The sequence below is a fragment of the Paramormyrops kingsleyae genome, chromosome 3 (assembly GCF_048594095.1).
Source record: "Paramormyrops kingsleyae isolate MSU_618 chromosome 3, PKINGS_0.4, whole genome shotgun sequence".
Classification (NCBI taxonomy): Eukaryota; Metazoa; Chordata; class Actinopteri; order Osteoglossiformes; family Mormyridae; genus Paramormyrops; species Paramormyrops kingsleyae.
The window spans coordinates 20,635,452-20,662,303 of NC_132799.1; the positions used below are offsets into that span (position 1 = coordinate 20,635,452).

General features: G+C 38.7%; 2 protein-coding genes and 1 long non-coding RNA gene across 7 annotated transcripts; 2 read left to right on the forward strand and 1 right to left on the reverse strand.

Annotated features, from left to right (window-relative positions):
- Positions 1 to 3: 3 nt before the first annotated feature.
- On the forward strand, positions 4 to 3,348 carry LOC111849013 (barrier-to-autointegration factor-like). The gene is made up of 3 exons (XM_023821491.2): positions 4 to 115; positions 364 to 491; positions 3,077 to 3,348. Exons 2-3 carry the CDS (start codon positions 366 to 368, stop codon positions 3,221 to 3,223), a joined length of 273 nt encoding a protein of 90 aa, XP_023677259.1. The 5' UTR covers positions 4 to 115; positions 364 to 365; the 3' UTR covers positions 3,224 to 3,348.
- Positions 3,349 to 7,569: 4,221 nt separating this feature from the next.
- Positions 7,570 to 14,440, reverse strand: entpd6 (ectonucleoside triphosphate diphosphohydrolase 6). 5 transcript variants are annotated; one of them, XM_072709812.1, is made up of 15 exons: positions 14,284 to 14,440; positions 13,495 to 13,542; positions 13,208 to 13,336; positions 12,262 to 12,335; positions 11,946 to 12,089; positions 11,497 to 11,572; positions 10,744 to 10,779; positions 10,365 to 10,453; positions 9,772 to 9,851; positions 9,522 to 9,586; positions 8,900 to 8,998; positions 8,487 to 8,627; positions 8,281 to 8,337; positions 8,076 to 8,188; positions 7,570 to 7,907 (listed from the first exon to the last, which is right to left on the reverse strand). In XM_072709812.1, exons 2-15 carry the CDS (start codon positions 13,523 to 13,525, stop codon positions 7,824 to 7,826), a joined length of 1,218 nt encoding a protein of 405 aa, XP_072565913.1. In that variant the 5' UTR covers positions 13,526 to 13,542; positions 14,284 to 14,440; the 3' UTR covers positions 7,570 to 7,823. The 5 variants fall into 5 exon arrangements, with proteins under 5 accessions (XP_072565913.1, XP_023677258.1, XP_023677256.1 ...); XM_023821490.2 differs by having other exon boundaries at positions 12,262 to 12,338; XM_023821488.2 differs by having other exon boundaries at positions 13,208 to 13,542; positions 14,284 to 14,431.
- Positions 9,525 to 24,781, forward strand: LOC111849014 (uncharacterized). Its single transcript, XR_002839442.2, has 3 exons — positions 9,525 to 9,637; positions 11,450 to 11,594; positions 24,487 to 24,781. It is a non-coding gene; the product is annotated as an uncharacterized lncRNA (long non-coding RNA).
- Positions 24,782 to 26,852: the final 2,071 nt, after the last annotated feature.

Consider the following 26,852-nt stretch of genomic DNA (forward strand, 5'->3'; position numbering starts at 1 on the left):
CTATTTCGAAGGGTACGGGTGTCCTGAGTCACGTGACTCATCCTAATAAAATGTTACGGCCGTCAGGCCCTTCAGGTGTTTGCTCCAACGGTTATTTCGTACCATCCGCTTGCAGGTAAGGATGTGTTCGGTGGTCAGTACAGTAACGGACAGGTGGTTCCCGATGATTTTTTTTTGTGTAGTTTAATTTTACATCTGATGATTTGGAAGCGATGAAAAAGATTTGGCATTCACCAGAAAATCAGTTGATTTTAGCCTTTGTGGGTATGAGCTTTGCCTTCCAACATCAACAGTCGTGTTGTAATAAGTTGGCGTTAGACGACACGTTGATATACGTTGTTTGTTTCCTATTCTTTTATTTAGTCATGTTGACTACCTCCCAAAAGCACCGAGACTTTGTAGCGGAGCCCATGGCGGAGAAGCCAGTCACCGCTTTAGCCGGTATTGGAGATGTTCTGGGAAAGAAACTCGAGGAACTGGGATTTGATAAAGTATGCTGGGTGTTTTTCATATGCAACGCTGTTCTCGTTCTTTGTAATCCAACATATTTCCAAGATCTTAACATGTTCTTTTTACACTATACATCTTACGGCGCTTTTCCATGGCCCCCAAGAACCAAGCTGTACCATAACCATTCTGCGAGAGACTGTTTTTCCTTGTAAATTATGCGAGTTGCCCCTGCTTTTACTAAAGCTGTTTGCGTCATCACTATCTGATTGGTCGAAATGCACGGCGTTTTCTATGCAGCGGCTCATGGGAATTTCACTTACACAGGGTATTTTTCAATATGCCTACTTTACGGTACTTTTGTACCTGTTTTACATAATCTTCCATTGCCGAAGACCAATTCCAATACTCAAGAACAGAAGTACAGAGGATGCCCCAAGTTTGTTCTTGGAAGACAAGTTCGCAAGTACAATGTTTGCATTCTTGGTACCGAGAAACATCCAAAAATCTTGAGGGCAGAACGAAAAATGATTGGTTCAGAGTGGTAACTAATCAGATTGTAGAGATGTTGGATCCAAGCGACTAGAAGAGGCGGGACCAACCAATCCGATGTCTTGGTTCTATATTTTGTTGCTTGGACCCACCTTCTCTACAATTTTCTTCATTTTCCCTTCTGCCCCCAGAACTTTTTTGTGCAAGTAAAACTACCGCGAGCTGATCAGTGTTACTATGTATGGATATATTCTATATATAATTCATTATTAGTATTATCATAATGTTTTATGCTTTCCTGATAACCCCCTACGTAAAAAGTATTAGAGAATGACTGAGCGGAATGGATTTGTTAAGCAAGTTTTAACCTAATGCTGTTCGTGATCGATGCCAATATAATACAGCGATTTCTCACAGACGTGCTAGCAGAAATTACCTCATAGTAAAGCATGGGGTGTTTCTCAATACCAAGAGTGCAAAGATCCTACTTGTGGTCTTTGCAAAACCAGTCTTGCTTACTTGCCTCCCAAGAATGAGCTTGGGGCACAATGAATCATGGGATTGGTCTTGTTTGGCGAGGATGCAACCCAATGATGTATTTTTACTAGAATTGGTATCATTTGACTGCAAATACAACAGCTTGACCACCATATTGGAGAAGTCAAAGCAATCCTTCACACTGCAGTTTTTGGCTGCAGAAATCAGCGTTGGTCCTGCTCCAGTGATATAATCTTTCACCTGTTATTGTGTTTACTGATAATTGTATATTTTCGTATTTACATTCGTGTGATATTCCCTTGCAAACATACATTTTTGCAGTCTTCAGAGTAGTGCTGGACAGTGTACCTGTTCGTCCGGCATACCAGTTATAATTTCCCATATGTTATAAATTTATACTGTTAGCAAAGCTGAAATGGCAACTGTGATTGAGTGTGTATAATGTAGTAAAAAATCATTTGAAATAATGAAATACCCAGCACTTGACTCGTTAGTTATGTCGTGACATACTATTAGTATTCTTAATTGTTTGTATTTGGGAAGTTGCAGTGACATGCAGAATTTTATTTTAAAGAAATAATGGATTAGCCACTATGCCAGCCTTTGTTTGGACTGATGAATGCGTTTTTTATTACTTTATTTTGTGCAGCAGTCAAACATAATTAGTTTTTAAACTTTGTTCAGGAAGTTGCAGTGACATTCAGAATTTTAGTTTGAAGGGATTAAAGATGTCAGCCTGTGTTCAGGCTGTAGTGGAAATACCTGTTGCCATTTTAATTTTATCTATATGCATGCTTTTATTTCAATATGGGTCCTTGTTTTGGTTATTTTTCAAAACTAATGTCCAATGATTTCAAAATCATATTCCAGATAAACTATAACTGTAGGTACTTTATTGATGCCGAAGGAGATTCAGGCTTTTGATAGCTTGCACATAAAAAGACCACCATGCAAAAGAATAATAGGAAGAAGAATAATAGTTTAGTTTGTATAAAATTTGCATGAAAATTGTCACTTGCATTGTTTTACATACAAACAATGGATGGAGCAACTTCTTCAAAATGGCGCCATTCTCTACACCCCTTGGCCTATAGCTGGACACTGGCCTGTCGTGTCTAGTAAATATGTTATTGATGTAACTGATGTATCCTTGATAACTAGGGCAGGGCAAGCATGACATCCAGGGATTTTTACTGTCCTATGTATGCCTGTTATTAGTATTGGAAGTGGACTTTGACAAAGGAAAATGCCATAAAATGAGTACATGAGAATACAAGTACATATTAAGAAATACCCATGATGTACACCATGTGAATGTCTCTTTGGTTTTTGCTCCAAAGCCGGGAATGCCTTTACCAAACCAACACTTTTGCAGTGGAAAATTGAAACGAGCTGTAATCACACCATAAGTAGCATATCTTGCCAGTACAGTCTGGATCCTGTATGTCAGTGGAAAAGCGCCATTAAATTCTAAGTAGCTTATAATACACCAAGTTACCATGCTAATGCAGTACTATAATTCTTTAAACACGCTGAACAAGTTGGAGCTGTGTCATTTTTTTGTGACAACAGTATAGCACTGTTAGCAGTTTAAAATAGAATTAATTCCGCGTGGCTTCCGCTTCCCCACTCGATGCAGGCATATGTGGTTCTGGGTCAGTTCTTGGTGCTGAAGAAGGATGTAGAACTCTTCACTGAGTGGCTGAAGGACATATGCGGCGCAAACTCCAGACAGGCGGCCTCATGTACCCAGTGTCTGAAGGAGTGGTGTGATGCTTTCCTGTGAAGACTGCCTAGCCACATCTGTCGGCCAACTGCTGTTTTGTAGCTTTGTATGTATGGAAACTATTTATTCTTTTAACGGAGGGCACTTTTGTGAGTGTTTTGAAAATAAAGTTGGAAATAACTTCATTAACCAGAATGTACAGCTTTTTCCAAAAGAGCAATGACTGATGAAAGTTTGAGATCTGAATTTAATGGTAAAGTATACTGATTTAATAAACTGACCTGTTGACACTTGGTCATTAGTCAAACTTCATTTGGGAGGAACTTAATTTTGGCTGTGAAATGGCAATATTGTTGATTCAAGGTGGAAAACGCATTTGAATACTTCTATTGTGTTGCCAAGTAAACGGGAGAGGAAGGCTTCACAATGGCTTTCATCTAGTGGTGGACAGGGTTCTGCTAATCTAACCGCTAACTAGTTTTTTGTAAATGGATTAATGTTTCCACTAACTTTGAAAACTGTCAGGGGACCAATTAGCTTCCACTGACATTTTTTCACAGGTAAAGTGAATGAAGTTTAAGTCAAAAACATTTTTAATCCTAAAATCATATATACACTCACCTAAAGGATTATTAGGAACACCTGTTCAATTTCTCATTAATGCAATTATCTAATCAACCAATCACATGGCAGTTGCTTCAATGCATTTAGGGGTGTGGTCCTGGTCAAGACAATCTCCTGAACTCCAAACTGAATGTCAGAATGGGAAAGAGAGGTGATTTAAGCAATTTTGAGCGTGGCATGGTTGTTGGTGCCAGACGGGCCGGTCTGAGTATTTCACAATCTGCTCAGTTACTGGGATTTTCACGCACAACCATTTCTAGGGTTTACAAAGAATGGTGTGCAAAGGGAAAAACATCCAGTATGTGGCAGTCCTGTGGGCGAAAATGCCTTGTTGATGCTAGAGGTCAGAGGAGAATGGGCCGACTGATTCAAGCTGATAGAAGAGCATCTTTGACTGAAATAACCACTCGTTACAACCGAGGTATGCAGCAAAGCATTTGTGAAGCCACAACACGCACAACCTTGAGGCGGATGGGCTACAACAGCAGAAGACCCCACCGGTTACCACTCATCTCCACTACAAATAGGAAAAAGAGGCTACAATTTGCACGAGCTCACCAAAATTGGACAGTTGAAGACTGGAAAAATGTTGCCTGGTCTGATGAGTCTCGATTTCTGTTGAGACATTCAAATGGTAGAGTCAGAATTTGGCGTAAACAGAATGAGATCATGGATCCATCATGCCTTGTTACCACTGTGCAGGCTGCTGGTGGTGGTGTAATGGTGTTGGGGATGTTTTCTTGGCACACTTTAGGCCCCTTAGTGCCAATTGGGCATCGTTTAAATGCCACGGCCTACCTGAGCATTGTTTCTGACCATGTCCATCCCTTTATGACCACCATGTACCCATCCTCTGATGGCTACTTCCAGCAGGATAATGCACCATGTCACAAAGCTCGAATCATTTCAAATTGGTTTCTTGAACATGACAATGAGTTCACTGTACTACAATGGCCCCCACAGTCACCAGATCTGAACCCAATAGAGCATCTTTGGGATGTGGTGGAACGGGAGCTTCGTGCCCTGGATGTGCATCCCACAAATCTCCATCAACTGCAAGATGCTATCCTATCAATATGGGCCAACATTTCTAAAGAATGCTTTCAGCACCTTGTTGAATCAATGCCACGTAGAATTAAGGCAGTTCTGAAGGCGAAAGGGGGTCAAACACCGTATTAGTATGGTGTTCCTAATAATCCTTTAGGTGAGTGTATTTGTTACTGTCTGTGTGTCTGCAACACACTATCCGGCACACAGTTTGTTGAATGACTGCATGTAAAGACAAGACATGATTGGTCAACTTGTTGGATTTAATGTAGTCTGGGCTAAAAGTGAGTGAGTGAAATTAGTCCATTTAAACTGGGGTACCTGTATCACGAAGCTGGATTTCTTGCTTAGCCAGATGTCTCGAGCTGGGGGACGGACGCTGTAAACTAGACGTAAACTATAGTCTGATGGTAAATATGAACAGAACATAAAGTATTTAAAAACCAAACAAGTGCAATACGTGCCATGGTTTATAAACCAAAGAGAACTTAACTTAAGGGGGACATACTGTTAAGAAGCAAGGTAAACTAAAAAGACTCGTGTGTGACGTCATTCCAACCTCCGATGTATACAGAACGTAGCATAAATTCATTACACTGCTAGCTAAGGAAAGTGTTTAATTTTATGGTAGCCAGCTTAATTTTAATGTTATGCAATTAAGCCCTATGCATTTTGAAGGAAAATGTAGAGGAATGCCCCTCCAATGTCCACGGTCTGATAGGGTGTTTTAATGCTTTTATGACATGTCCCATATGAAGAGGCCTACTGTTTGTACTAGTGATGAGTAATAAGGATGAGCAGATCGATACTAAAATATCAATTCCTTCTGCATTGATTATTCCATTTTGCTAATTGATTCTAACGTTAAAATTTCTTCTTTGATCTGGTAATTGAAATGTTTATATTTTAGGGAGCAGGTTACGATACTACCAGGCAGGGCTGCCAATAAGGGGGACACGTACAGGGTATCAGACGCTAGTGACTACGGAAATGGAACGATGGATCCGACAGCTGATTATATCGTCAGCACTGTCCCCATTAGGCAACTTTTACCATCAGGGTTGGGCCGTCGATGAATATCAGTATCGGCAATAGCAATCTTCCTCCGCTAACAATATAACGTTCCAGAAAGTTACATTTAGGGTATGGAAACATTGAGTATACAGTTTTCCTGGTGTCCCGAGAATGATATCTCACTACTACAACTATACAAAATAATATATAAAAATAAAGGGCATAGTAGAGCAGTGGGTAGTACTGTGGTTTCACACCTCAGAGGTCACAGGTTCAAGGCTGGATGGTGTGTGCGCAGTATATGCTTATGGCACTTTCATAAAATATTTAATTATAAATTTTATTCAACAAATTGCATTAAAAGAATGTTCAGGTAATAATGTTATTGTGCTGACTTTGGCAGATTATTTGTTAAAATGTAAAACGAGCAAATAACGCTCCATTAATGTTACAGTAAGAACATTCCTTGCCAACTTTAAGACCTTCACATAACATTGGATAAAGTTCTGGCAACATTAGCTGGGCTGGTACAGGATCAAATTGGATTGAAAAGTAAATTAGTGGTTGCCCATCCATAATAGTTTGTGACCGAGCCAGTTCCTAAGGCTGGTTCATTGGTCCCAACAGTAATTTATTTATTTATTTATTTTTTCCACACTAAATATTTTACAAGTCTGAATTAGGTTAGAAATGGTCCCACAATGCCTGACTGGTTTGGGAATATATATTTCAAGCCAAATTTCATATGAATGGTGAGGTGGTGGTCTTCAATAAAGAACCACATTGAAATGGGCTCACTGACTATTGTACGATGCAAAACATTTGCCATTGTAGTTGTGTGCATTTAGTGTTCAATTTATTTGAATGCACAAAATCTGTTTACATGAGTTTTTAAAACAACAATATTGCAGATAAATATGGAGTATTCTATTTAAATGGAAATTGGGTACTACTGACCAAAGAGCTATTTGTTCAAGTTGAGCCAAATAACCATCCCTAGTTCACACAATATATGACACATTCTCTGTGATTCACAGGTCACAATATAATGCCAACACCATTCACCCTTCAGCAGGCATTCCACCTCTCCAGAGTCTCCAAGAAATTGACAGCAGCTCCCTCACACGGGCTAATGATGTGCAATGTCCCAGAAATTTGTCCACAAAGAATTATAAATGATCAAAAGTCAGTCTGCTATTCAACAGAGGAACAGGCAAGAAACTCTGCAAATGTTGCTGCCACCCCCAGTCAACTCCCAGCTGGTTTTCTTACATCCACCTCCCTGAAATCAATGTCTAAGGTGGGATGTCTGCTCTAGATAAGTATGTTATACTGCAGTGTTTTCTCTGTTCCTTCAGGAGCAGCAACATAATGAATTTTGGCCAGAAAGACAGAACAATGGCTGCAGTGTATTCCTGTCTTGCATCACAGTCCAATATGTCGGTATAGCATTAAAACAGATCATGAATAAAGACACCAGGATCCTAGGAGAACGTAAAGAAAGAATATGCACCAGCTGTATCTAGAAAAAAGGTACAGCGGACTACGTCCTTTGGAATCCATAATATGACAATGTCTTATTTCCAATACTGTATTCAAAGTATCAACTTGTAGAAACCAGACCACACCCCTGGACTAAAAAAAAAAATAATAATAATAATAATAATAATAACCTATATCGTACCTTCAACTAATCACAAGTGAAATCTATGTAATCATGCTTATTCAAACAATATTTGCTGTATTAGAAAAATACATCAGTCATACAAAGCACAGCACACATTCAGACTTTCAAAGAATTTAACAATGCCCAAAGAAAGGAAATTCCTCTATGGAGAAAGACCTCACTTTAGCATTCCAACAAAGTTAACAACAAAGCCAACAGCTGCTGTGAAGACTCCCAAGTCAGTTCAACAAGCACTGGGACCGAGGAAGACGAGTCATCGACTCGTTAGCGTTGACAATGTCAGCTGCTTTATTGCCTACGCAAGGACTCGAGGTAATGGAAAGTGGCTCCCAGTGCCCAGCTGGTCTCTGCACCATTTATCTTCCTCGCCAGCTGTAAATACACATCATGGTCATTTAGTGCAACCTAATTTTTTCAACCCACATTGCAATATGATGCTCCTGCAACAAGTTATACAGTTTTGTGGGCTGCAGACTTGTTTCATGCCAGGTATGGTAGGTTGGCATCTTATTGAAGTAAAAATAGTGTTTAAATAGTTACCTTTAACACTTTCTCCTTTGGGAAACCCAGCTCTTGCAGCAGGAGTGATAAATAGGTGAGGTCCAAGCAGAGAAAAGGATGTTCTCCTGGAGTGATTTCCATATTACTGCATACTAGGTCAAGAAAAGATGGGCTATCAAGCATGTTAAAATGTTTCTTTGAGTTTTTTAGAAATGTTTTGTGCTTTTAGGGGATGTTGTCATACCTCTTTTGGCAGAATCTATATAGTTATTTACTTCTATCGTGCCACCTGTCTCTTCATCTGAGCCAGAAAGGGAGAAACATTTAACATTTGTAAATGGCACAAAACCATTTTATCATGAATGTACTGAATGCATGTTTCAAGCTAACAGAAGTATTACTCTGCAGCTCAAGGTTCTGCTTTCCTAGATAAACAAGCAGGGTTCCTACCAATTGCTGAAATGTCGACTGCTCTATCGTAATAGTAGGAAAAGGCATAGAAATCCATATTTTTGACCTCTTCTGCTTTTTTAATTTTGTTGTACAACACCTTCTCCACCTTCTTATAGCAGGACTCATACATGGGTTCACCTGCAAACAGTGAAGTAATTTTTAAAATGTTTACATATAAACTCAATTTTTTTTTAAAGGCACACTACAAGTGGTATACAGTGTGATTGGCTGTGTTGAAGCAAAATGATCCATGTCAACAGTAGTCAAAATCTTCCTAGAAAAGTTAATTTGTCTGGACAGTAAACTAAGTCAACAGCTAAACTAGATTTATAAATATGGCCATTTTAAAACAATCTAAAAGTTGTGTAAATGTGACATTTTTCGATAAGAGTAATAATCACGTACAGTACCTGCTTTCTGTCCTTTGACTATGTATTGTACTTCAGCATGTTCCCACTGGCCAGTAAATTGAGGAGACAGACATGGACTAACCAGCTCTTGGTTGCCATCTATTGTTCAAATAGAGAATGTGCAGCATTTCAGCAAAAAGTATCATTCAATGACGGTTGTAAATGTTTGTGTAAATGAATTGTTTTGGTGTTGGAAGAAACATGACTGATCCATTTTTATGCATTGTGTAGCTTGTGAATAAAGGATAGCATAAATGTGGCAAAATCAAAACTAAATGAAATCTTATCACTTTAACTTCATGTTAAGTGCTGTGAGTCTACTTGGTGAGCTTAAGTACCACGTAGCTGCCTGACTAGCAGAAAGAAAAACAATGTTATGTCATTCCACTATTCCGCAAAGGGTCAACTCATCCACTAGGCAAGTCACTCAGATGTTAGCCGGTTATTCGTATTGGCAATATGATACAAAAACATTTTGGTTATTGATATTGCTTAAAATGTACATACTGGTGCACCACAAGCTGCCATCAAAGAAATTCTTTCCACTATGTTATTAAAATACTAGATAATGGTTTGTTTATGGACTTCTTTAACAAAGTTGGTTGAATTAATAATTACTTACAAGCCTCTCCTTCAATTCCGCCCAGGATGGCAAGTCTTGCTGACATGAGTCCCAGCCCTAAGTAGCTGTTTGGAATAGAGGAAGAGGCACCACTGTGACACCACTTGCTTTGCAGGGTAAGGATACAGTTTGACCTTAAGTGACCATTACAATTAAATGCAATCAAAGGTTTTGATACTGCAAACTAGCCTTCAGCTGGAGTTCTGTAAGGCTCCCACATCTGCCTCCCACCCCTGAAAATTCAGTCTACCTGTGTGCATAGAGCGTATGGGTGCTGTTGAACATCTGAAATGAAGTGATGTCATCAAAAGGAGAGGTCTGAATGGTTTTCTAAAAATTCAGATAATTTTAAAGGGCATTATTAGAGAGAACAATCAGATATTACCTTGAACATGACCACAATCTTTTACCTCAGTAGGTTTTGTTCCTAACAGCACAATGAAGACAACAGTAGTCTGCCTGAATTATCTAACTTAGCCATTTAATACCATTTTCAGAACCTTTAATCTGTCCCTCAGTTGTGGCTGGTAATATTCATATATGTGATTTACACGAACTGTGGCACAATCTCCTTTTGAGAGTTCATCCAATAATCAGTAAATAACAGGATAGCAAAAGCAAATTTCAAGTGTTTTGAAAGTAATGGTCTGGAAAATTGGCCCTCAATCCTGAATCTACAAGACCTGACCCAGTTTAAGAACAAGAATCCCTTCCCCCATTAAACATTAATTTAGCTACCAGCCACTGGGATTAAGGAAGCATTTGTGGATTAATCTACAAGGCATGCTTCCTATGAGTGCATGCATTTAAAGGGGTTACAGCAGATCCAGCCTTGCATCTCACCTCATCCTGTGTTGAGAAGGTGATCTGGGTGGAGCCCCCTCCCAGGTCCAGCATGCCTACAGTGGGCTGTCCTGAGCCATGGAGACTCCCTGCAGTTAGAAAAGGGCTAGTCTGACTACACAATGGAAAATCAGCCTTCCACACTGCTGAGAATCATGTCCTTCCATGGTCCAGGAATGTATGGTTTAGTTGAATTGTAGTGTGGAAATTGGCCCTTCATATGTGAGTGCGCATTCTGTCATGTACTGGCATCCCATCCTGGGAGCACAGTGGTGTTTGCTCCATCCTTGCACAGGCTAGCAATTCACTGCAACCCTGTCTAGGATCACTTACTGTTATAATGCTCTAGGTGAAAGTGCATCGAGGACAACATTCCTACCTATTAAAAAGTTGACAGTGATCCATGCAGAAACACCTGTGTGGGGTCAAATTAAAATATAAAGACGCCAAATAATTGAATATCGACTCCTTTACTGTTTTCAGGTTTTAAAAGCTACTCTACATTTAATTACTCCATACGGGGTTCATTTATGATCCAGTACAACTATTAACTAATAATTTGCAGCGCTCTAAAATGTAAGTTAAAATATAAGTAAAGTTATACATCAATCTGCAATGGCTTGTCCCTTGTGACAACTGAGCCACACCCGTGAGGCTCCAAAAATGTAATTTTCTTCCCCTATACCTGCTATGGCAGTACATTTAGCTATCATTTATGGCACAATAAACACCGACAGTGAGATTATTCTCTATAGTTTTTTTTTTTTTTTTTTGCCATACACGGATACATTTACAAGAAACTATACTATGTGTGCCTACTAGTTAGACACCAAGCAAGGCATAGAATTAACTCATGAGTGCAGTTTGAAGTCATCTGACAAATGTGCACATTTCTGGATAGTTTTTTACTCTAATAACTTGTTCAACAGAAGCAAAGTAAAATGGAAGGTGCTCCTAATCCATTAATCACTGTGGTGTAACACTGCTTGAATTCCATGCTTTTTTTTCTTGTTTGTGAAATGCGAAATATTATTTCTAAGACATCTCGGGTTTCTTTCTTTCTTTCTGTGGCCTTAATATAACAGGCAGAGCCAGGTGAGAAGGTGAGCTCATCAAACAGTTCGCGCCATACCTTCATCAGTGCCATCCATTATGGAGACACCGTCTGGTCTGGACAGAAATGGAGACTCTTCAAAGACATTCCTCACCTTGGCAATCAGAAATATTCAGGTCAGTATAGCTGGTTTGTACAGAACAGCTTATTGATAGAAAGTAACATACTACAGTAAATAGCTTGAAAAGGTGCATATTATATTATATTCAAGCAATCCAACTTTCCATACACAGAAGTTTACTTTTGAATCTACAGTATGACTGTCACATTTTTGGAACCATGAAATATTAACACGGAGGTGGTGAACAGACCAGTAATTAAGTGATTTTAAAGTGCTAACTACTTATAAAAAGTAATAACATTACTAGAAAGATTCCCTGAAAAAGGCCGCCTGATTGGATAGCCATCTGTGGTTTTCTCACTCTGAGTACCTGAAGGTTTGTTAGCATGCTGCTTTAAGTCCCTACCTTGTCCAGCAGGTGAGTAGCCTTTTCTCCAGGCAGTAGGCGTAGCCCTGCAGTGGCCTTTAGCACTAAAGGTGTCTTCTCCCATAAGAGCACTGGGATGCTCTCTTTGGCCACCATCAACAATTCTTGTATACCCTCTCTACACTGAAAAATCAGGAGAAAATAAGATTGTTTAGGCGAATAACTCAATGACCAGCCAAACTGAGACTGGCTGAAAAATTAGGAAATTGCATGTTGCAATATGTATTCATCCAACAAGCAAACAAAAAGTAATCATAATGCATAACTCATTATAAATCATTATAGTATTGGCTACCTTATCTGGATCATCAGCATATGCAGATAGCCCAGGTTTTATTGCTCTGAATGTTTCATGTGCTAATTTGGGAGCTTCTGTCAACAGAAAAAAATAATTACTTCAAACCACAAAACCAGTTATGTCATTAGTGAGGAGTTGAAAAATGTGCACTGTAGCAACAGTTTATCAGTTGAGGTACTATATGCAAATATACACGCCCAATTATTTTTCAGAGCCATTACAAGATGGCTGCATAATGTCAAAAGCCATTTTTAATTCCCTAAATTTCTTTAAAGTGTGTACGGTGGAGAAGAAATATCTCTGATGGTTTACAGTAAAAGTTTAATGGGATTTATAATGTTAATACACTGACAAATTTATAAAGTTAATCTTAGAGTAAAGAAGCATAGGATCTCAATTCTGGACATTTTAAAATAAATGTATAGTCATTTCCCCAGTATAAAGACAGCAACCTAGCATTCCCAGAGTCCTTTGTGACTGTGACAACTGTATGTTTCTGATAGTGAAGCTTTTAAACATGTCAGTTTCTTAATGGCGATCATCATATGTTTACTGATAAAACCTATTATAGTGTTTACATTTTACTCAGCAAATGCTTTTATCCAATGCAGAATACATTTTCACAAAGCAGGGTCAGGGGACGTCTGTGGTGTAACTGGGGGTTAAAAATCTTGCTCAGGGGCCCACCAGTAACTTCACTCTGCTGACCCTGGAATGTGAGCCAGTGACCTTCCAGTCACTACCACAGCAGCCTATCCCACTGAGCCATGTACCACCCCAATCTGTTAAGCAATCTATCTTAACAACAGAGCAACAAAAAAAAGCACCCAAGCAGCCAAGGGAAAATGCTGATAAATGAAATGGTCAGCAGACATGAGGTTTTTTTTTTTAGGACTTCTGTGAAAAATGTGTTTCTGCTCAGGAAGAAAACATCAGGACATACCGTGTTCCTTTAATAGAAACTTGAAGACATGAATCCTTGTCCCTGTACTCCCTGCATCAAACATGATGCCATACTGAAAGTGTCTGCTGTCTGCCTCTTCGCGGGCTGGTTCATTGCTATCACCATAGTCTGTGATGGGGACATAGTTTAGCGCTTTGTGAAGTGCTGGCTTAATACCATCAAAATGCCACTTTACGTATGTGAGGTAGGCTACTACACAGCCCACGAAAATGAAAGCACTGGCTAGCTTTGGTATCCTCATCTTCAGAGAGCACAAGGCACATAACTGATTCTCCTCCTGAGTTTAGCAGGCCCCATTCCGTCCAATGTTCATACTGTAACAACATAAAACATCTTTCAGCACAGTAAATACAACTATTAGAAACATACCCAACTGCTGACTGCTTATTATAATAACTCTTCCTACGATAACATATACAGAACATACAGTGAATAACAATAGTCTGTCGGGTATTTTAGGTATATTTTAATGTCTAGTCTACTCTGTCTATTATTAAATTATTGGTATATTGGAAGCAGTATATCTGTCTGTAAAGTTAAAATGGCCACACTGTCGAAAGATGCCTGTAGGGGGCCTCGCAGCGATACCCTTAGGAACAAAAAGCAACAATGTGCACCCAAGAAGTTTTTTTAAATTTGAAATCGATTAATTAAGCAACGATTCCATGACAAAATAGTCAACTAATAAAGTAATTTAACTTTTCTGTTTCTAAAAAATGTATCCCATGACGACGTGTAATAGTCAAGTCGTAACACTGAAACAAGCGCTGTATTGAAAGCTTGAGCAAATACCTATGCAAAACAAGTTATCCAACCGGCTATGTCACATACCACAGTAATCGAAACAGGAAAGCAGTTAGTAGAATAGTAAAACTTCTGATTTCTAAAAATGAATACATATTGTTATGTCTACTATTTATTATTTAGATGTCAGCAAATAAGACTGAAATATAACCACCGGTCCATCACATCTAAAACAAATATACAAAGTCTGTGTAAATGTTTAAACATTCCAGTAGCGTAAACGAACTGAATACTTAAGTCGTCATAATTACCTGTTTTTAGATCACGGTTCTACACCGCACTTTGCAGTTCATCGTCCGCCTTGGGGTATTCTGTCAGCCGGCAAGAACCTACTTTGCCAAACGTTCCTTCACAACTCAGCCAACACAAGGCGTCTCTGTTTGATGACGTTGGCTTGCGCCTAAGGAAGATCACGTGGAAATTGTAAAAGCAGTTTTTCGGGAGTGCAGTTGGTTTCTTATGAGTATTAGGGTTGCGAACTCTCACGTGTCTGGTTTAACTCGTATTTTCCGACAAATATATTATTTCATTATAAACCTGAAATTACCCACATCAAAAGCGTAATTGTAATTTACTGGTAATAAAATCGTGACACATGTAAATGTGTGTGCGTGTCCAGACTTGTCTCGAATTGAAAGTCTCACTCCTGTCAACTGCCCAAACTTAGCAACCCTGCTTTTATTTCATATTAAAATAACTTTGTATGATGCTTATCAGACCAATGCGCCTGAAACATTATCAAAAATAAAAACGTAATGAAGAAGCATGTCTTATTTTCTGTAGCAAATATTACTTGTGTTCTGCCTCGTATTCTAGCTGTAGCAGGGCGTTAAATAATTAATCGTGTTATATATTTCCATTGTGTTTGGTTAACGTTACAAAGAGAAATTTGACGAAGTGGATGGAGGTGAAAATTTTATTTTCACTGTGACTGATCCGATATTGACGCCTGTGCTATGCCTGATCATATTTGTTTCCATAAAATCCATAAAATATTTACCCATTGACCAAGAGTGCTCAAATTCAATAAGTATACCAGAACATTCATAGTAATTTAAAGGGAGTTACTGCGATTCCAGGGACCCCTGAGTGATAGATTCCCGTAAAAAGTGTATAACATAATTGATTTGGCCTGGGTTGAGGGCCTGAAATCTCTAGCTGCACCTCAAGAACCTTAGAGAATAATCAAAATACAAAAAGGGAATTAAAAAGAAGTTGATTAATCCCTTTAAATGAATTAACATCATAACATAATGTTTATATAATATAAATCTATCACGTATCACACTGATTGTGCACTGTTGGACTGAATGTACCACTTTGACTCCAAATAGTATAGATGCATAATTACTGTGCATAACTTACAACATGCTACATGGACATAAAGTTTTGTGCCCTTGACCTTAAGGGTGTTTTGCATCTACTTTGTCTTCTTCAGAATAACGTAGTAATTAACAATAATTAATATTAACTAAATAATTACCTAAATCCATTTTCTGAAAGGACAGACATATAATCTAACACTGGTTATCTATTTACTGTGTGCTATTTGTTTTTAACTTTCCCTCATCTTTCTGCCGAAAGACAGCTCCACATAAAATATTAGTCTTAAACAGTCCCGAATTCTAATGCCCATTCAAAACTTGTGGTTTTGTTGTATCATTTGAGTGAAAACAGAGCAACTTCAAAACCATTACACAATATAACATCTAAAACAAGCTCCTGAAGCACTTTAAAAACTAAATGTAGGTCTGATTTGTCTAACCCAAACTGGTAACAATAGTTCCTAAATGGCCCGGGCCTTTTGGCAGTTTTGGTAGTAGGCAAGCCATTTGCTTTTCCTTTCTTCCCCTCTTTAAAAAGAAGATGCAAGGCCAATTAAGCTTACATTGTCACTGTTGACAATATGGCACCAGCTGGTCTGCCCTTGGCCAGCGCGTGTCAGAGGCACTTCCCCTCTATGTCTAGCAATAAGCAGTTTTGTTACAATTTACCAGGCCGGGTCAATAGGCCTCCTAAAGCTTCTCTATTCATTACCTCAATTAACGATCATGAGTCTTGAAATATGGGCCAGTCTGTTTCCTCTGTCTGTCTCTGAAGCACACACACCTTCATGCACACATTAGGGGCCACAACTATATGTATGTTAGCAAATCAGTGACCCGCATTGTGATGCCTTGTGTGAACAATGGGGGAAGGAGGGTATTCAATTAGTCCCTTATTCAGTGTGCCTGTGGGATGCTTTGAAAGGGCCATATGTGTGCACTGTGAGTGTCTATGCACAAGTGTTCTGAACAGAAAACTGTTTATCCTGTGAACCACCCCTATCTGCATTCAAAAATGCGATGCAATGATCCTGGGGTGTGGAGTGCTGGTGGGGCCGGCGTTGTGGTGGCTGACCCCCCCCCCCCTGCATATCACAACCACTCCAACTGTTGCCTTTTTTTTTTGGTTGGAGGGAAGAGAAGCTTTCAATCCAAAATGAATGCACACATGAGTAAGCCTAATGTCGGCCCACCAGTCATTACAGACGCCCGTTAACAGTCACAGCACAAAAGGCCATGTCCCCCCCACCACCACCACCGGTGACCTGTGATGAATATTGTACGCCACATTTAATTTATGAATTGGCAGGTTTTGGATTGCTCTGTGCCTGATTGGAAGCACTGTTTGGGGGGAAGCAAAAAAAAAACAGCAAGAAACCAAAACAATACTGCAGGATATGTCAGTAACCAAAGAAACATTCTAGCCCTATTTTTATTTATCATTTGGCTGTTTTAGTTCTCTTTAATGGCTTGTTTTCCGAGCATGACGGCAGATTAAATCCTGTGATGAGTACCTCCTGAATAATAAGAAAACTCCTTAATCTCCTTTACAGCACTAAACAGTACCTAATCTTGGTTTATTGGTTATTCTAAATACAAATAGCCCTTGAAAAAAGAACCAGTTGTATTTTTGAAAGTCTGGCCTGAAATGAAACGGCATAAATCGACTTGGTCATTGTTTTTTATTACCATAGTGGTTTTACAGTGAATGCTGTAGGAATTCTCAGAAAATCTCATTGAAGACATTTCAATTTAATTTCTTCGATATAGTTATATCAATCCGGCTTGAGTGATGCAATGAGCGATTTTCCTTGAAGTAAGCTTTTATATCATAATAGTTATTATATGCCAGCATCTGCTAATTGTGTTTTTATGACACAATAGAAACCTCAGTAAAAAGTAGCCCTATAGGATTTTGATTGTATATTTAAAAATTACATGAAACATGGAAGTAAATATAAATAAACCACATGTAATCAGTATATGTGGATATGTATGCATTTTAAGGATAGCTACTTTTTAAATGAAGTACAGTTCATCTCTTTCATTAATTTAGTTGTTTAATCACATTTACTTCTTTGACAATGAATAAAAACTATTCAATTTTTTTTTAAAAGCCAAATAGTTTTTCTAGATATTGCTCACATTTGACTAGAGTGATCAAAAAGTGAAGTGTCGAGCAAATTGATGCTGGTTTGTGTGTCAGTGCTTTTGTTAAGTAACTTTGCCAAAGCACAGTTGAGCAGGAAATGCTCACATTGTGTTTGCAAAGTCTATCACTGTTAGTTTCTCATTGCATTATTTTGTTCGATCCAATTTTCATTTACCATTACATTCTAAAACAAAAACGGGTAAGAAGGTTTCCACTTTGATTAATTATGTAATATTTTAAAAGGGCACTGGCATCCATAATATTAATGGGATAATTTAATGCAGGTTACTTGATTTGCTGCATTCTGATTGGTCAGGCTAATCTGGAGGAATGTTTTGCAAATCAAAAACCAACAAAGTCCTGCTTATCCCCTAAACTCCTGTTCCTTAATGATGGTTTTAGGTGACATGGGGAAATTGAAGGCAGGCTGGAGAGATGTGAATGTGAATAGTGTAAGCTGTCTTGCATAAGGCTTCGTTTATCAGATAAATAACCACATACAGTATTAAGAAGAACTTAAGCAAGTAATAAATGTTGTTAAATGTCTTCTTAAGTTGTCATGATTATGGAAACAGAGCTACTTAGCTATGTAAGGTTCCCACAGTCTCCTAAGCCAGCACCCGAGATTTTGTATCCTAATACATACACACACAAGTTACCAGTCAACCTGAACTATGTTTCTGTTCTGGACATAAATCTGCCACCCTGAAGCATTACGTTACTGTACTGCCCTTTATGGCTTATATTTATTATATTTTAAATGTGTATGTTATATTTAGACATTATGCAAATAATTAGATGCTTCTTCAAACTAATAGTTTCTTTAAAATGAGACTGTGGACATACAAAGACACATTAGCTACAGAAGAGCGTTAATAGTCTTTGATACATAAAACATGTATGTTAAAGGATGAAAATGGGATTTCAGCTTGCTGGCATTCATAACCCTGTAATGTCCTGTTAGCCCTTTAATGTATATGTCCTCATTAACATTTACATGAATTTTATTTAGCAAACACTTTCGTCCAAAGCAATGTACACAAGAGGCATATAGCATATTGCAAACATACCTGCCGTCGAGAAGTTGATTAGGCATAAGTGCAGCAAGGGTGAGCTTCCAATGAATGTCTGTGTACAGTTGTAAGCAGTACTGCAGCAAACTTAACACAATACCTTCTAAAACCTTGAACAAAATAAGGCACGAAAAACATTCATGGAACATGGAGTGCAGATAGGCTAGTAGGGGCACCCAGAGAGTCTTGAGGCTCTCAAGTGAAGGGTGGGGGATGTGTTTCGGTAAGTCATTTCACCATTGGGGAACCACACATGAGAAAAGACTTTTCACATAGGGGTGGGATTAATAAACAGGCTGATATTTTGAAAATTGGGATTTGATCCAATGAGTAAGCTCGTTACCACAGGGGAACTGATGTATTGCATTCCTTGTAAAAAATACTAGAACTACTCAGTTATGGAATTGCAGAGGGTTTGCTGTGTGCTGCCAGCTATGAATACTTAGGGGACAAGTTCAGTTTGTAGAACTGTGAATATATACTATTTTGGTTTAGTCCATATGTATAATCTTAATTCAATTTTTAAATGGATTCATTAATGGTCTTTGACCTTTTAATATAAACAAAACACATTTTTTTCTGTTGGCTAAAGGTGCTTCAGTTACTTGACAGTAAGTCTACTGTGAAACGACACTTGGTGGACATTAGCAAATGCCTGTTGAGATACTGACGGATACAATTTCTTCTGACGCTGTATGGTGCATTGTTGTTTGCCTCTAATCAAAGCTGTTCATTCCCTGATAGTGTGTTAATTTGAATATAATAACTATTATTTCTATTAAAGCAATGAGCCCTGGAACCAAATCATGTAATGCACTATTCAGATTAATCATTACTGACAAGTGCTCACCCCCCAAAACCCCATGCCCTTGGCTCAATGACTGATGATATTTGCCTTTTTTACCAATCCAGTAAAAGGTTTATTACCATGCCAACTGATTAAATTGTTCAACGAGGTAATCGGAGTTAACATGACTAAGTCACCCAGTGATAGCCCGTTGCAAACGTACATGCTGTCAAGGAGTGGACTAAGACATATAAGCAGTCAGGCTGCACTTGCCGTTGATGCCCCGGTACAAGTGTGAACAGTATTGGAGCAGGACCAAAATAATAACTTCTAACAAAACAAGACCCACATAAGAGAACCATCTGCAGTGATGATGAGTATGCTTCTAGTGGCATTGGTTTGCTGACCAAAGGGGGCAAGATGGGAGGTTTTGAGGAGGCTTTTCATGGAGATGGGTGCATGTTCATTGATGGACCTGTAAGCCAGCACCAATGCCTTGAATTTGATGCTAGCATCCCTATGAAACCAGTAAAGGGAGATGAGGAGAAGTGTGACATGGGAATATTTAGACTGAATGAATATCAAACATACTGCCATGTTTTGAATCATCTGCAGTGGTCTGATAGCACAAGCTGGTAGACCTTCTAATAGAGAGTTTTAATACTGTACCCATGAGGTAACAAGTGCCTGGACTAGATTCACTAGGAGCTGGGCTGCATACTGAGAAAGAAAAGGCTTGATCTTCCATATGTTATGCAGGATAAACCTGTAAAATCAGGAGAGCACTGTTTTGAGTCAGCAAAGGACAACTGATCGTCTGTTGTTACCCCTAAGTTCCTGGCAGACCTTGCTGTTCAAACTTGGAAAGATTAAGCTGGATGTAATGGTCCCTCATCCATTGTGCAATGTCAGTCAGGCATGCAAAGATCTGAGCAGAGACTGTGGTGTCATCAGAGGAGAAGGTCAAGTAAATCTGGATGTCATCAGCCTAGTAGTGGTTAGGGCCGCACAATATCACACTGCAGGATCACATTGTGGTATGTGAAATGTCTGCAAATAACATTGCAATATTTATAAAACAACAAAGAAGATTAAATTAACCCAAAATAAACTATAGCCTATAAACTCTTGTCTACCAACAGACTGTGTCAAATAAGTTGGTGATGTTGCCTGGAGTTCTGTTAACAGACACAAAGCAATGCTGACAAATGTGGTGTGATTATTGTGCATGCATACAATATATCTTGCGGCCCTGAAATAATATATAGTGTAGTGGTAGGAGAAGCCATGCCACTGGATGACTGAGAGGTAATGTAAAGAGAGAAGAGAAAGGGACTGAGGATAGAGCCTTAGGGAACACCGGTTGTTACCTGAATGTGGTGTAGATTTGGAATGGTCTGCCTGATAGGTATGAGTGAAACCAGCACAGAGCAGTCCCCGAGATACCAAGGTGAGAAAAGGAGGCCTAGAGGATTTGGTTATTGCTTTTAATGTCACAGAGAGGTCTACTATTAACTTACTAGCATTTAGTTGTGTCAGGGTGATGGAAGCTGCTTTGCCTGCTTCATGATGTCATTAACCCATTAATATGTCATAGAAATTTGAATGCATCATATCCTGTCTGACTTTGGCACTGGTGTGTTTACACAATTATACGTTATGATATGATATACGATTATGCAATTATATGTCAGCTAACTACAGAGAAACTTCATTTCTATAATTCATATCAGTGGATGACTGGAAAACATCAGATCATGAACCTTTGCAGAGTTGCCTTCAGAAAACTGAGTTCATCTCCTACCCTCACCCAATGCATCTGATGCTGCATGACTGATTTAGGAAAGAAGGGCCATGGGTTGAGACCTAGCATATGCAGCAAATTAGCTGTGGGGGTGCAAGGGCGGAGGGACCCAGCAGGTTCCTTTTTTAAGGTACTTATCTTGCTCTGCTACATTGTTGCATCTAGTGTGGGTTTGACATGGTATGATGGGAGAACCAGTCCTAATATGTCCTGACATGGGAAGCAGACTCACTGTGGGAGATCCACACATGGCCAGAAGTAAAACAGTGACATATAATCAGAATATATCTGAATAAGTGTTCTATTTATTAATTTGTACCCTTAAAATGAGGAGTAAATTTCTGATGCAATTGTATGTTCCCTACTAATACATTAAAAGAACAAACAAATCTGAACACACTACAGTGATTAATACGTATTAACTTGTTTCTGTTTTTTTTTTTTTTTCTGGCCCACTGTAGCCAAATTCTACTGGGAAGAGAGAGAGGATGGTTTAAAATCTTGAATTAAATTGCAAATTAATGTTTAAATGTTTTAAACCGATTTTCTTCTTATTTTCCTTTTCCCTTCTTTTGCCAATCTGTTCTTAGCCTCATTTGCTCTAATCCTGCTGGCACAGTTGACAGGCCACAGTGCGCACAGGTTGTGATATTGGGTGTGGAATGGCCTTGCAGTTATGGCTGATGAACTGATACAATAACATTTGTGAATTGTAATTTATAGTCTCTATGTTGTGACTATTGTGAGGCTTTGTGCTGTACGTGAAACATGATGATGATGATGCCGCGCATTGTTTCAGGGATCTCCAGGGGTGAGGGAACTTTGCTTAATGGCCTCCGATGCTCCACCTTCACAATTAGGTCTCTGGTTCTGAGACTATGCAGGTCTACGTTTAGCCTTTGAATGTCAGCATGGGATATCTGTTATGAAGATATTGCGGAAGGATCCAGCTCACTACTGACCATTTAGGCCCCTTGATCATACCGAGAAGTCGGGTCTGAATCCTCAGTGACTCTTAGCTTAACATTTAATCTTGACACCCACCACACTCATCTATCCCATTCAGATACTTTAGTGACTAAATATTAAGAACAACAGACACAGACACACCCCTGCCCTGGGATGAAAATAGAAATGCAGATCAATGACATCAAGTTTTCAGTGTGGTTCTCAGTCATCCTGAATGTTATTTTCTTAGACTGAGTTTAACATTTCAATTATTATTATTATTATTATTATTATTATTACTATTATTATTAATAATAATATTAAAATTCACAGATTGATGACTTTCATAGACCCATTAAAGCATCCCGTTTGTTCTACTCTCTATGTTGTATGTCTACTGACGTCTGCAATATTTTGTGCACTAAACAAATTAAAGGACATTGTTTTATTATGGGGCAGTGAGTGGCTCCTCAAGCTAATCCTCCATGTCTGTGACTGAAAGGTCACTGGTTTGAGCCCGGCCTTGGAAGAATAGTCACATGTCTGTGGGCCCTTGAGCAAGGCCCTTAACCCCCAGCTTCATGGGTGCCACTGCAGGTGGTTGCCCTTCACTGCCAAGCTCACTCTCACCTACATATGCATCAGTGTGTCATGGAGAGAAAGATGAGGTAGTCAAGAGAATTTCCTCATGCAGGATCAGTAAAGTATCATTGTTATTATATCAGTCCCAGAAAAGTTTTTCAAATATTGCAATCATTTAAATCAGTTAAAATTTTGTATTTTTAGAGGAAATAAACGGTGTATAAAAGCAAAGATCCCATATAAACTGTGTTTCACTGCACAAAAGCTCGCCTCATATAATGATCCCCCTGAATACAGCACTGATACTCGTCCTCTGCAAACATCATGATGGCTGAGAACTTGACTGGCCAATGTTGTGCTGCTTCTGCCACAAGGTGGGTTCCTTAATGAGTCTCTCCATAATTGATTTGATGATCTCTTTGTAATTAGCACTGTTTGGGCATAGATCTCCTTGTAACAAACTAAGTCTTTTGGACAGGCATTTGGTGGGAAGGAGAACTGCAGCATTGCAGAGATAATTAAAGCAGACATCGTTCTGTCGGTTGGGGGGGGGCTGCTGGCAGCAGGATGTAGTGTCTTAAGAATGGTCTGTTCCTGCCTTTTGGGGCATCCCACTAAACTCCCCATACGGTGCACAGCAGCCGTCTTGAGGCCTCAGTGAGCCGACTGAGGCTACATGCAACAGTTGGGTCCTGAGGAGTGATGGGGCAGGTCTTGTACTTCCAGGACATCCAGAGCGCAAGGTTGAGGGTAAAGCGCTGAGATAGTGACGAAGCCCCAAGGGAGCTACAGCTAGATGTAGTCAGGCTACATCTCCACATTTCTCCACATCATCCCTCTGGTGGACTTTTTGATGAACTTGTTTTTTAAGCATGGTATCATTTTATATGACTGATATACTCCAGGTCAAACATTACTTTTAGATTACAACTGAGAAGAAAAAAAGGTTTAACTGGAAGCAGTGAATGATGCCCTCCTTGAAACAATCTTTGAATAAACAAATATTTTTTTCTTAGTCTCCAGTCCGTAATGTCTATATACAATCTCCACTGTATGATTTTCAGATCCTGAAGCTTAAATTGTTATAAATTAAACATTTGACTTTGAAATTTGGGTACATGCCATCTGTGTTCATTTCTGTTCCCAAGAGTGGAAAATTGGCTAACAAAGCCACAGTGACTGGAAATGGGTCATGCAAACAGGGCTGCTTGTTTGTTGTCTTTTCTCAAAAACTGTCCCATCTAATTTAGATAATTCAGACAGATATCTTACTGTATTTATACCTCTGTTTTGCATCCATCTTATAATCTTAAAAAATAGATTAGAATCCAAGAGTTGATCCCCTTTTGAAACTCCTTTGACTTCAGGATGTCATCAGTGGAGCTGCTGTCTAATTTACAGCTTTTAATCCCAGTGTGAGACTTGTTTGCATGTTGTTTTCAGTGACACACCAACATTTAAGCTCAGAACTGATTACCAGTTAAGTCCAGTTAAGTCACTTTACATAGACGACAATACTGTGTAGCTTATGTCCATAAAAATGTGGCTGGTGTGCTGGAGTAAAAAATGGTTAAACAACAAATAAAGATCCTGAATTATGTGATCAATCCACAAATGGTCATCTTAAAATTTAGAGCCTGTAAGCATAAGGATGGAGAAAAGCCGCTGAATAATTGCCTGATTGATGCATACTCCCAGTGGGTCTCCCAGCTAATGACCATGCACATGCCATCCATATCAGTCCCTAATGGCGCATTTGAATGCTTTTGTGTCTTTTCCCCAGAGAAGCTGGAGCACGCTGCTTCCCGACGCCAGCCACAGACAGCACCTGATGCATGTTGTGGACGTGTGTCCCTCTCATCCCGCTCATTGGTCTTACCTTGGCCAATAGCCAGCTTATCATCAAAATTCATGACAGATTCATCACTGTCTTTCATTCTTTTGAATTGGAATCTTAATTCAGCAGAAGTAGCTAGACAATAACAAGGGTTTTCTTTTGGGTGGCTGTGTTTCTCTTTTCACATGGTGAAAGACAAAATGCCAGAAATCCAAAATAAACATAATGCCAAGAATCCTGATTATCTGGATGTAAATTTGCTTATCATACTCAATACATCTAATTCCAACCCATGTTTTAGAATTAAAACAAACATGTTTGAAGAACTTGTCTTTTCATGATTTGGAGCTGAAACTCAATTTTAATATACTTTTTATAATTATTATTGTACGTTTGACATCAGCCTACAGATTTTCCTGCACATGCACCATGTTTCATTATGATTACATAAAAGATTACAGCAATATTACAGCAAAATTTGGTGGTGGAAACAGTAAAAGGGGCATATACTGTATATATGTATACATACATGTATGTGTGTGCAAATGGTCAGTTATTGTTTATTTTTGTATCCTCAGCTTTGTGAAAAATATTGTCTCTCAATTAAACATTTCTTGCATATTTACATCTTAGAAACATTATATTATCAGGATACAAGCACCTAATGCTTGAGCCTCCCTTGTCTAAACTGGCCCATATCAATGGGAGAGGTTGAGTATCTTTGTTTTATTAAAAACTGATGTCACACTTGCCAGAATCTTCCAGAAAATTAGATGAGTGTGTGAAAATGATTCCTCCTGCTCCTTGAACCACTCTTTGACAATTTGAGCCAGATGAATTTTGGCATAATTGTCCTGGAATATGCCCATGCAATTAGGAAAGAAAAAATCCGTTGATGGGATAACCTGGCCATTCAGTAGATTCAGGTACTCGGCTGACTTCACTTTATTGCTGCATATTGTTGCTGAGCTGTGAAAATGAGCCAATCATTGGCTCCTAAGCACAAACAGTGACTTTTTTATTGGCCAGGCAATGTAAATGAGGATATGAAGCTGACTGGGAGAGTGCATGCTTAAAAGCCCAGACACACTCAATTAACACAAGGGTGAAGCTGTGACAATATAAATGGTTAAAGAGGATTTGGATCATGCCAATCAGACTTAATGATATGTTCCCTATAGTCGGGTTGGGCGATACAGCAAAATATTTTACCACAATTTTCTTTCCATGTCAGTCGATGCTGATAATTATCATAATATAATTGCTAAATTCTTATTTCCAAAAATTATTTGATATTTCTTAAGTTTGAGGCTCCACTTATGCTTAAAACCCCCTTAAGATTCCCCTTAAAGGTGACCCCATACTCCTGTGTTGTCATTAGACCTTGTGTTTCAGGCCTCCCCCCGTAGGCGTGTAATTTGGGAACCCTGGTATACACCAAGCGTGTACTGACTTAGTATTCATTGGGTCTTGTAATACATTTTTTCTTTATTCTATGGAATATACAAGAACGCACATTACAAAATGTTCAGTCATTCATCTTTTATTAAATCCAGGGTTGCAGAGGGGGCGGGAGCCCATGCCAGGCAGCACAGGTCACACAGTGTCAAGTCGTTTATATGTATAGCACATTTGAAAACAACAGAATGGAACACATATTTGCCGTAAGATTGCTTGCGCTCGCGTCCATAGTTATATAACGCTTACAGCGCTGGCTTAAAGCAATGTATTCAGGTCCTGATGCAATGCATCATGGTTAGATTTTTTATTGCTTTTTTTTCAGCAATACACAAACATAATGTAAAAAACATAACAAATACAAATTACATTTTAAAGAAACAGGGGTACATATTCTTTCCCATTTACAAAAGATTCTTCAGGGCCTTATATAAATTGATAGTTTTTATAGCTGCTTGGTTTATTTTATGTCCATCCAACGTGTTAAAATAAAATTTCAGTTCCAACTTAAGCTGGCATATATTAGGGTTCTTTGAGGACCATAAACATGAACATAAAATTTACCATATAAAACACATAATTACTATTTGTTGTTTTTCCCATAATAGAATAGAATATCTTTCCTATCTAAAAAAATCTTACAACCAGACAATGTTTCAAACGGATGTTTTATCTCAATACAAAAGTGTTTGACATGTAAACAATCATAAAACAAGTGTGGAATGATGTGCAGATACCACAAAAGCAGCAAAGATCAGATATTTCATTTCTGTATTTCTTTAACTGTTTGTTTGTGGGATAGATTAAGTGTAAAATTTTAAATTGAATTTCTTTTACTTTGTTAGTTACACAAT